At 34.3% G+C, this 12,500-nt stretch overlaps 2 protein-coding genes across 2 annotated transcripts; one reads left to right on the top strand and one right to left on the bottom strand.

Annotated features, from left to right (window-relative positions):
• Window positions 1-3,633: 3,633 nt before the first annotated feature.
• LOC137643052 (uncharacterized) lies at window positions 3,634-6,209 on the top strand. The gene is made up of 3 exons (XM_068375904.1): window positions 3,634-3,689; window positions 4,525-5,180; window positions 5,692-6,209. The coding sequence occupies exons 1-3, from the start codon at window positions 3,634-3,636 to the stop codon at window positions 6,207-6,209; spliced, it is 1,230 nt and encodes a 409-aa protein (XP_068232005.1).
• A 1,102-nt stretch (window positions 6,210-7,311) lies between these two features.
• LOC137642111 (cuticle protein 8-like) lies at window positions 7,312-9,917 on the bottom strand. The gene is made up of 3 exons (XM_068374660.1): window positions 9,786-9,917; window positions 8,458-8,538; window positions 7,312-8,090 (listed from the first exon to the last, which is right to left on the bottom strand). Exons 1-3 carry the CDS (start codon window positions 9,789-9,791, stop codon window positions 7,863-7,865), a joined length of 315 nt encoding a protein of 104 aa, XP_068230761.1. The 5' UTR covers window positions 9,792-9,917; the 3' UTR covers window positions 7,312-7,862.
• Window positions 9,918-12,500: the final 2,583 nt, after the last annotated feature.

Here is a 12,500-nt window from a genome sequence, read left to right as displayed (position 1 = left end):
AACGTATAGAGCAGTCTCTTAAACATTTTGTGTGAAGTTCAGCAAGATTTACTACTATGATATATCCGATATCTATTATTAGATAATTTGTTAGCCCATCGTCTGCTTTGTCTGTTTTCATTCCTTTTAATGCTTTCTTTACTTATATTGCTACCTTGGGTACAGGCTCAACTATTTCATAATTATTATTGGAAAATTACTTCTTATATCACTTTTGTATAGCATTATATAGAAATCCTCTGCCATTTTTATCCCTCGATCTCTTTTGCTAATAAATCCATTTTAATCCGTTAAAGCAAATATCTGTTGCCACCCTGTTCCAAGTCTTCTTTTTATCAACTTTGTGATTCTTACTTTCTTTAGTTTTTCCTAAATTTTGCACTGATTGTGTTTACGAATATCTTATGTTTTAGTTTTTTCATGTTTTTGATAGTTCTGCTAATTCTATTTTATCTCACATAGATTTTACCTTCATTTCTAATTTTTCCCTTATGAGATATTTTGGTGCTTTCTGATAATTTTCCTTGATCTTGTTTAGAACTTTTCCACCTATCTCTTGTGCTGATTCCAATACAAATTTCGTCAAATTACTATTAGTTTCGTCTTTATTTGCTCACCTATTTTGTATTGCTAAACTAAATTCATCTTATTTTTTCTTATTACAGGAGTTTATTTCGGTTTTCGTTTCTACATATGGACTTATCCATGTCCATTTCTATGTTCATCTTAGAGGACTAGAGAGAGACAGAGAAATGGATGTTACCAGTGAATAAATTTAATCTGTTTTACGATGGGAAAGAATTAAAATGGTATTTCTGCACCTTTACAGGCGAGTGTGGGTGAATTTTTAGTAACGTCTGAGACATTTCTCCCCGGGTGACCAGTCCGGGAAGTACATTTAACTATTAGCAGAGGCACCTTTCTAGCTTAGTTTCTTTACACTGTTACCTTCCAACACCTCTCCACTGCCTGACACCAGTGCGAACACCATCCCTGGAAGCAGATCACCAGTCCCGACTGACACCAGGTACCTAATCAGCTGCTAGGTGAACAGGGGCAGAGGGAATACGAAACGTGCCCGGATGTTTCTCCTCGTCCAGGAATTGAACCCGGAACCTCTCGGTGGTGAGCCGAGTGCGCTACCATTACGCCACGAGGTACCCAAGGGTATAAGATGGTCATACATTAATGCTTGCCCAGTAAGCTACAGTTTGATGTGGTTCATCGCTATGCTAAGATCCAATCTTCGCTTCGCTTAAGAATTCCAACCAAAATTGAATAAACCAGTTAAAGCCATTGAATGGAAATTATTAGCAGCATTTCAAGGCTGGAGTTTTCTTAAAAATTTCAAATTTATCATAACTTTAAGCAAATGGTTTATTTCCTCACAATTGTTGACCGATGATATATGAAAACTCCCACCTTTCGTACAATTTAAATTTCTATCCCATTAACGCAAAATTTATTTATCTTTGATATATGTTTTGTTAGAAAGTTTCTAAAGAAAGAACGTAGGTAACGCTGTTAGGTGAAGTGTTCACTTTACGAACAATTTGTTGATTTGTTGTTCTTCGCTTATCTTCAATCTAGTATTTGCAATGTAATCGGTTTTCAATTCAGTCATAGACACTGAGCACACTCATATGTTTAACGTAGAAAGAAACTATTTTAAAGATTTACAAATACGTAGGCTACATATAAACACACACACTCACACACACACACCCATTATATATATATATATATATATATATATATATATATAGAGAGAGAGAGAGAGAGAGAGAGAGAGAGAGAGAGAGAGAGAGAGAGAGAGAGAGAGAGTTTCAATAGCGAAACACAGCTGTCGAGATACGAGACGCGAACTGCAAAGAGCCTTATTGACATTTCACTGCCAACAGGAACTCAGATAGGCAGCGCCATAAAAGACCGAAATGAACCATAAAAAAAAAAAAAAACATATTCCCACGAAAAAATAACTCAAAAATAAGAAAATGCGAATTGCAGGTGGTTTACATAGTGAGTGTGGTAGAGGGGAAAAGTCCAGAGTGACACAAGCGACAGATTTGGCATGAGAACTCTTATCATCCCCATCGACCAAAATCAACTTTCGGCCACCTCAATATATATGGCTATTTCTAAGATTGCCGACTCTTTTCCATATTTGATCTAAATTTCGAATATTATCTTTCCATAAGTCTAAAATGTTGCATAATGTTCGTATGATGATTGTGAATTCAGATTTTGGCATTCGCACTGTTATTAAAAGATAAATTGAACACATCTTTCCAATATGGCCGCAATATTTACAAAATGGTTGCTAAAGATATAAATGTATGTCCCTTGATGGATACCAACATGTTTCGTGTATCAATCAGTTTTAGTGCGAGCAGCTGCAGATATAGTCGTATGTGCCCGTCCTCTCATCTAAGGATTGATCTCTCTCTGCCCGATATATGTTTTGCCTGTATATCCACGCAATTATATAAACACACACATACACACACATATATATATAAACAAATAAATATCTTATGTTTTAGTTTGTTTCATGTTTTTGATAGTTCTGCTAATTCTATTTTATCTCACATAGATTTTACCTTCATTTCTAATTTTTCCCTCATGAGATATTTTGGTGCTTTCTGATAATTTTCCTTGATCTTGTTTAGAACTTTTCCACCTATCTCTTGTGCTGATTCCAATACAAATTTCGTCAAATTACTATTAATTTCATCTTTATTTGCTCACCTATTTTGTATTGCTAAACTGAATTCATCTTATTTTTTTCTTATTACAGGAGTTTATTTCGGTTTTCGTTTCTACATATGGACTTATCCATGTCCATTTTCTATGTTCATCTTAGAGGACTAGAGAGAGACAGAGAAATGAATGTTACCAGTGAGGAAATAAATATATATATATATATATATATAGAGAGAGAGAGAGAGAGAGAGAGAGAGAGAGAGAGAGAGAGAGAGAGAGAGAGAGAGATTTGTGTGAAGAAAGAAGCAAGAGGACAAAGCATAAATATAAGTAATTATCTAGTAATTAGTATGGGTAATACTTTTAACGTGAATAAAACTAAGTAATCCCTGTTTACTGAAATAAATTGCAATGGTTGAATGGTATATATAAACTTTTAAAAGTTTCAATAAACTATAGTTCACCTTCTTACTAAATTCAAACATGATTAGAAAAATAGTATGCTCTTTTCTTATCCCAAAGAAAGTTATGCTGAAACTTGAAGGTTTTATCACTCTAGTACTATATTCTATTTCTATATTGATAAGTGCCAGGGCGTTAACTCTTGCTTGACCCATGGTGCTGCGAAGGTAGGATTTCGATTTTCAAAGTCCACCGAGAGTCACCTCTGCTGAACAGGAAGTAGCAGGGATAACAGCCAGAAATAGACAGTTTTCATGAAATCGGGTACCATTCCTGACGGTTCATTTTCGTGTAGAAACTGGACAACATCTGATGCTGTCTTAATCTTTAACTCAGCTAGTACTAGTATGCTTTGTTATGTTTTGATCTTTATTAATCTTAGTTTCTGAAGTGTTTTTTATATGTTTGATTACCTATTACTAGATTTATTTTATCGTTTATAATTCCATTAATCAGTCAATTGAAACGATGGAGCTTAAGAAGTTCAAAGTTGCAGACAATGCTTGTATATTGAACAGGCCAACGTGAGTCTGTCGTCATGGTTTATATATAGCAGATCTATTTCAACTTTGTTGTCGATCTTACAATATCTTATATTCACTGTGCGTTAATTTTCATGTAGTTTATTTATTTCCTAGTGTCCTTTCTTCACTGGGCTATTTTTCACTCTTGAAGACCTTAGTGGTGCACAGCATCCTGCTTTTTCATCTAGGGTTAATGCTTAGCTAATAATAATAATAATAATAATAATAATAATAATAATAATAATAATAATAATAATAATAATAATAATAATAATAATAATAAACAGATTTTCCTATTTTCAAACAGGTTCTCACAGTGTTGGAAATATCACTCGAAAACTGACTGACTTGAAACCTTCCTAAAAAAAATCTAACATTGAAAACTTTCTTTAAAAGCTGTATGTTTGCCACATTCATTGTTGAAAATATCCCTTGACAGCTTCCCTGGAAATAGTTAGGACTAAAAATTCCCCTTGAAAGGGAATTCAGTTGACACCATCAGAAGACAAAGGTAATGTTACGATATTCCTATAAAAGGGGGATTGTTTGAAACCTTCTATATAGAGATGATTAATAAAGGAATCAATGATTTTCAGGGGATAAAAAAAAAATAAAACCACAAAGTCAAATTTCAAATATATTCTCTATGAGTAACAAGCAGGGACGTGCAGAAGGGGGGTGCTAGGGGTGCCCAAGCACCTGCCCCTTTTGCTACTGTATTAAAAGTGCCCTTTCTTGTCAATAGGTATTTTACACTGATCCCCAAAATTTAGGGTATTCCTGATTTTTTTTCATGGAACATTGATTTTTTAATTTTTGTATTAATGATCTTCAGTATGCCATGGAAGGAGAAAAGAAAAAAGGAGCAAGAGCAGGACAGACAAGATGCTGCCAAAGGTAGCAGAACTCTTTATGATTGGATGAAGCCAAGAGTGGCAGTTTCAACATCAGAGCAAGTGAAGGAGAAGGAGGAGAGCTGGGAGGACACTCAGGAGAGTGAAAAGTCAGAAGCTGAAGATATGGAAGCATACGACGAGCCAAATGAAGCGGACAGTTTAGATAACCTTGAGCAACAAGTTGCTCCACAGGAGCCCCAGACTGAAGCAAGAGCAGAAATGCCCGAAGTTGAAGAGCCATTTTCCATGCTACCTGAATTACAGTATCCAAATGACCCTGCCCTTGTTGTTAATTATAAGATATGTATTAATGAGTCTTTCATCAGACTGTGCAATAATTATGGCCCATGTCAACCAGTAATTTCATATCCCAAGAGTATAGAGGGAGACTCATTTCAGAAGAAATGGTATGAAAGGAACTCTTGGTTGGAGTATTCACCTCGGAAAGATCCCATGTTCTGCTTCAGCTGTCGTCTGTTTTTGAATGAGGAGAAGTACAGGGGCCGAGTAGCTGGGAAATCAGAGGGCATAAGCCGTTGGAGGACAGCTTCAGAGAAAATAAAGGAGCCTGCTAGTTCAGAATCTCACATGATTGGTATGGTTCGATGGAAAGGGTTCTAAAGTCAAGCATTAGATATTGCTTTAGAAACAGCTAATCAGGAAGTACAAGCTGCTAGAGACAAAGAGAAGCAGAAAAACAGAGAAATTTTATGTAGGTTGATCTCCATCACTATACTTGGCAAGACAAGGTTTCCCATTTAGGGGCGACTAATAAAGTTCTATCAGTGAAAATCGAGGAAATTTTCTTGAACATGTAGAAAAGTTTAGCAAGTATGACAGTGTAGTTCAATTGCACTTTGATGTAATTAAAGAAAAACAAGAAATACTGAAAAGACCCCAAGTGTCATTTCTTTCAAATAGGACTCGGAATGACCTGATCAAGGCTTTGGCCATTTCAGTTAGAAGAGTGATATTAGAAGAAATTCACAAGAGCAAGATCTTTTCCGTCCTCATAGATGAAACAACTGATGTATCACATACATAACAGGTCTCTTTTGTTGTGAGATATGTACATGACTTCAAAATAAAAGAATGTTTCATACAAGTATTCAATGTGCAATCAACAACTGGTGAAGCACTGGAGAAAGAAGTGATCTCTATACTTAATAAAAATACCCTGAACATAGATGATATGCGTGGACAAGGATATGATGGGGTAGCAAATATGAGTGGAATATACAATGGATTACAGTCCAGACTCCAAAGACTGAACCCAAAGGCACTCTATGTACACTGCCATGCACATAGCCTAAATCTAGTATTAGTCGAGAGTGCAAAATCAAGAACTCAGTTTGTAACTTTTTTCAGTATGGTGGAGAAACTGTATGCTTTTATTTCTAACTCTTCAAAACGGCATGCTGCTTTCATGGAGATCCAGATAGCAATATATCCAGAAGACATACAACTTGAACTTAAGAAGCTATCAGACACAAGATGGGCTTGCAGAGAGTCAGCTCTTAGAACCACGAGGAAGGTCATTCCAGCTCTGAAGCAATTTTTAGAAGAGATAGTGCAAAAGAATCCTCTGATGCATCAGCAGGGGATACCACAATATTGCTGCTAAGTATTAACTTTGAATTTCTTGTTTGTCTTGAGATTGCCACCCCAGTTTTTCAAGAAACTGCCTATACTTCTAATGCCCTACAACAGAAAGACTTTGATTTGGCTGCCTCCTACAGAATTGTGGATGGAGTGCTACAAAGTTTGAGAGCATTAAGAAATGATGAGAGGTTTCAGGAGATTTTTACAAATGTTAAAAAGAGAGCTGAATCCATGGCCATCGACCTCCCCTCTGGGATCCCTGGACAAGGCAGAAGAAGAAAAATGCCTGAAAGATAAAAGTATAGTGCTACATCTGCTACTGAGGACCAGCAATATCAATCCTTGGATGAGTACTACCGTGTGAGAATATCTTATGTATTTTTAGATACGATATCACAAGAGCTACAAAGAAGATATAAAGGTTGAGACAACACAATATGGGGTATCCTAAATGCCTTTCATTGTATGACAGTCCAAGATAACTGGAAAGAACCTGTGAATGAAGAGGCATTAAAGTCATTGCAAAAATTATGCCAGTTTTAAGAGTTAGAAGAAGTAGACAAGCTACAGTTGGAATAAAAGATCTTCTATTTTTCATTTCCTTGCCTGCCACAGAACACTGCATCTACAATGCTCAACCTGATGAAAGAAAATAATGTCCAGGAGATATTGCCACTTATGCTTTAACTCTTAACAATTTATGCCACTCCATCCGTCGCGACTGCAACAGTGGAAAGGACCTTCTCCAAACTCAAACTGGTGTAGACAAAGCTACGCAGCCTGTCCAGTGAGGAGAGGTTATCTGATCTTTTGTTGCTAGCAGTTGAAAAGGATATCACACTCAACAACAGTGAAGTTATCAGAATATTCAAAGAAATGGCACACAGAAGGGTTCTCTTATAAATATGAAATGATAAGGTCTGGTTATTAGCCAAGTGTATTGATCCCTAGTACTTATGATATCAGTCATTTCTATCTCTTTCTTGAATTATTAATGGCTAGTTTACATAAATTTGAAAGAATATTGAGCCGGTATATATTTAGCCTCATCGATTTCTATATTTTTGCCCTTTTATCACTTGAGCACCTGCCCTGAACAAGTTCTCTGCACGTCCCTGGTAACAAGAGGCCTTTTATTTTCAGAACAATAGTGAACATTCCTTAAAGATAAAGAACAATGGGCGATGAAAAGAATGAATGTGTTTTCCAACAAATGTGATGAAATGAAGGTGAACAGTAACAAGATAATCACATTGAAGGGAGAGCCTTCACATGCGCAGAAATCGAATGAATACCTCAGATCAAATCTTGTTTTTCAGGATAACTGGAAATTGTTTTCGTAATTTTTTGTCAAAGACTTCGGAAATCGGTTGTTCAAAAAATTGAGGGAAAAGTCTTACTAAAGTAAAAACCGGAATCAATGAATTCAGTCTAAGATATAGACATCATTCAGTGATTTCGTCTAGTTTTCAGTCACAAGATTTGATTCAGACACAAATCACCGTCGAAATCGGCATGAAGTTAATGATTTTGGCAATGTTAGCATCAAGTAGTCTTCTTAGCATTTTCTTGTATTCTGGAGTAATGGAGAAAGAAGGTTCTTCGTCAAGGACTCCAAAGTTGGAAGACTTGATTAACGGATTCATTCTGGAATAAAACACTCTGGAAAGGGACTTTACTTCCCTGCCGCCGCTGTTTGTGTAGCCGGTGTGAGGACCAGAGAGTACTGGAAGCCCTGGTTTCCAGTGACGTTGTAGGTGACGGTCTGGATGTTTCCGTCAGGCAGCAGAGGAGACCAGGAGCCGAAGACGTCGCCGTTGGGTAGTTTGACCTCTGCCCTGTTCTGGAAGTTGCTGGTCGGAGGGTCGGCCACTTCATAGGCGAACTCGTAAGGGATGATGGGCTGTGAAGAGGCAGATTGACATTAGGCCTATATTAAAGCGAGAAAGGCAATTCGTGAAAATATAGACGCGTTTTAGTGAAAAATTAATTCCAAATTAAATTTCTACTTCCTTAATTATTTATGGGAGTGCGTCAAATAGTGTAGTAGGGAGTAAGAGGGTACTGGTTAATGCAAAGAGTAAGAATACAGTATTCCGTAGTCCTTGGTGGAAACATAAACGATATCTACAATATCTAGACATCTGTTATGAGAAATTTCGAAAGTTAAACAAACATTACAATTAGTGGAATATTATAGAAATTGAGAATGAAAGTAGATCTTCCTTTTTTCAAGCCCAATACCAGTGAATAGATTATTGACAACTTACATAAAGACTCTGAGTTTGAGCAGTTTGTGGTGATGGGGCGCTGAACACAGCGACGATAACCAACATCAACAATACCAAGACCTGAAAAATGAGATGAAAAACAAAGATGAATTAGGTGTCTTTTAATATACCGTCTGCTGACTGCGTGTAAATTTACCTGAGTATGTATCTCTTGTAACTAATCTGTGTCTACATGATATGCATTACTGAATCTCAAATGTTTATTTTCGATGGTAAGATTTTGGAGAAAACTTTGACTTATTTAGTGATGTCAACTCTGATGGTTATTTAATGGTATGATGATATTGGAAATGATAAAGCATTTAAATTTCTTTAATATTTGCTCGATGGTATTTTTCATTATGTTAAGGACACTAATCTTTAGTTAAAATTTCACTTTTCTTTATCTGAAAGAAGTTCCTGTGTACGAATTCTGATTTGAAGACAAAGAGGTGGCCATATTGACCTTCGGAAAGGTAATAGCATTAAAAAAATTGATTATCGAAATAGAAATTCTCAAGTTCACACTTAACTGGTAAAATCAAAACGGAAATCAAAGGGAGCGACAATAAAAAAGAAAGAATTCCCAATGTAACAAAATCCAGTTCGAATACCAAGCAAATATTTTGCAGGTTAATATTGATTAAATTCTATTTGCGAAGTTGATTTGTTTCAAAGTAAATGAGTTTAATGATTTATGATTTAAATCATAAAAGCTGATTTTTTTCCTGACAAATTACACCTTCGATCCACTAAATCGAAGTAAACCAAGATGAATTTGATGGTTTAATCTGTTTATAGAGATCTCACCGATATGCTTCCAAAAGGAAATATTTACGCATACACAGACAGACACACACATACACGCACACACACACACACACACACATATATATATATATATATATATATATATATATATATATATATATATATATATATATACACATATGTATGTATATATATGTGTGTGTATATATATGCATATATATATTTATATTTATATATGTGTGTGCGTGCATGTGAGTGATGTGTGTTTGTAGATACACATTGAATATATTCATATTAATATATATATATATATATATATATATATATATATATATATATATATATGTATATGTATATACATATATATATATATATGCATATATATATAAATATATATATATATATATATATATATATATATATATATATGAATATATATCTATGACTATACATATAGGCTGAAGTATGTCTAGCTAATATGTGAGTGGATCTTTTTGCAGTTTCACTAAAGGTAAAATTGATGTTCCACCACTGTCCAGTTCCCACCCACCAACTACCTTCATGGTGTCGAGCGAAATCGTTATCAGCTTGAAGGAGCTGTTCGGGCAAGAGACAGTTCAGGAGTGAGATGCTGAGACATCTTCTTGGGGTATTAAAGCCAACACTTGTTGTTGGCACGGGCCTTTCCCTTGGTTGGCCCGTAGGATGCTGAGACACGGAGGATGCTCTTTATATACCCGTCTTGGGGTGGGTCCTTGAGGGAATAATGGGTCAGCCGCTGATACTCTAATTAGAAATTTTCAAAGAGGGATATTTGTGTTTGTGTTATTTCTTTAATAGCAAAAATCCTTCCTTTCTTTTTTTTCTATCTCTGTGTGCTTCCCGTTATTTTATTTTAGTGTAATGATGAACTATGGTAGTTGGGAAATATAAGGACTTATACTGAATCACCTTAAAGGTTTGAAGAAAATAACCTGTTTGGTGTTCAGTTCTATTTCGCTTGGAAGAAAAACCAATAGTAAAGGAATTCGATATATCTTTTTTAAAGGATTATGAATTGCTTTGGTATTGATTTTATTTCTTTCACTAAAACTATGTTAATCAGTTAATGTTATAAATGCTGGTATGGTAATAATATTTCAATACTATAAATATTGATAGGCTGGTCTTAATGTTGCTACAAAATTGCATTATTGCTCTAATCTTTTCTATATTATCAGAAATCCAAGTTATCTAAGCATTCTGACCATGAATGATATAATGACAAGAGCGCAAAACTCATTACCGAACGTAAACAAAATACTTCACTACAAACTTTCGCACAGTGACCATCCACAGAAACATTTGTATACATTTTTTCATGCATTAACCTAAATCTTTAACAAAGGCGTAATACGTAGCCTTGCAGAGGCATCAAAAGTCTCTCTCTCTCTCTCTCTCTCTCTCTCTCTCTCTCTCTCTCTCTCTCTCTCTCTCTCTCTCTCTCTCTGCCTATTACTTCAGTATTACTAGCACTGTTAGACTTTACAGGTCACATGAGGTATTTTGTGGAATAATTTACTGAACAAAAGTATTTCGATTAATCAATCTCTATCAAATAAGATCAGTCTCCCATCTCTATTCCGATGTCAAACACTAATGAAATCTTTAGCTTTCACTTTTTAAATTCCTTTGGATGAAATTCTTTTGGGCCATTTGGCACCCCTTTGCATCTGATGTGGGACCTAAAAGGCAGACGTCCATTTCCGAGTGAATTAGATGTCCCCACATATGCTTCCACCTCCAGTCATAGGTGCCTCGTTCGTGCGACCAAACTGCTCTGGACCGTTGTACTAATACGCTTGCGTTGTAGGGCTCAAGTCAGGATAATGCCATTCTGGAAAATGGGTATTATAAAGAAACATTTCACTGGGAAAAATAGTCCGAAAGTTTTACAGTAGACAGAAATAGTCAATTATGCGAGATCTGAGGATTACCAATATTCATAACCAATAACTGAAGGGTTGCGTGCAGAAATATCAAACTCTCTCTCTCTCTCTCTCTCTCTCTCTCTCTCTCTCTCTCTCTCTCTCTCTCTCTCTCTCTCTCTCTCTCTCTCTCTCTCTTAAACAGATATCATTCCCATAACAAAATATAAAAATACAATAACCAAACTCTTTTTTAAATTAATAAAAAGTAAAATGCAATCATATTCTACTATAGAAACGTATACATCATGGAATTTACAAGAGAGGAAAAAAAAGCCTTTAAAACAAATAAGTTCTAGAAGAATTACTTCTTATCGAAAATGCATCACATAAAACCTTTAGCTAACAAGACCTGACATCCTCTTTGATAAAGAATAATTTCGAGATAAATGGAACAATTAACCAACATCATATAGAATATTTGCTTCGTCAATAAGAAACTGTAACTCTCTCAATTGGCAACATCCTTCAACATTGGATAAACCCTAAACAATGACCAGGGAAGAAAAACCCCATCTTGTCTTGCTTGATCAAAACAGGAAATTATGCATTTGGTAGCTAATAGATTGCAGTTGGTATCAGTTAGAGAAATTAGAGGTTCAATCGACTACATATATATACACATATATATATATATATATATATATATATATATATATATATATATATATATATATATATATATATATACAGTGTATACTGTATATATATATATATATATATGTATATATATATATATATATATATATATATATATATATGTGTGTGTGTGTATATATATATATGTATATATATGTATATATATATATTTATATACATATATATGAATGTATATATATATATATATATAAATATATATATATACATACATATACAGTATATATATATATATATATATATATATATATATACTGTATATGTATATATATATATGTGTGTGTATATATTCATATACATATATATACATATATAAATGTATACATATATATATATATATATATATATATATATATATATATATACAGTGTATACTGTATATATATATATACACATATATATATATATTTATATACTGTATATATATGTATATATAAAATATATATATATATATATATATATGAATACATGTTATTATTATAATTATCATAATTATTATTATTATTATTATTATTATTATTATTATTAGATAAGCTTCAGCCCGAACTGGAATAGCAGGATGCTATAAGACCAAAGGGCTTCAACGCGGAAAATAGCCCAGCGGAGAAAATGAAACAAGTAATCATAGAATAATGTGTCTGAATGTAC

Source organism: Palaemon carinicauda, chromosome 6, assembly GCF_036898095.1.
Source record: "Palaemon carinicauda isolate YSFRI2023 chromosome 6, ASM3689809v2, whole genome shotgun sequence".
NCBI lineage: Eukaryota > Metazoa > Arthropoda > Malacostraca > Decapoda > Palaemonidae > Palaemon > Palaemon carinicauda.
This window is presented reverse-complemented; position numbering and strand designations above follow the sequence as displayed.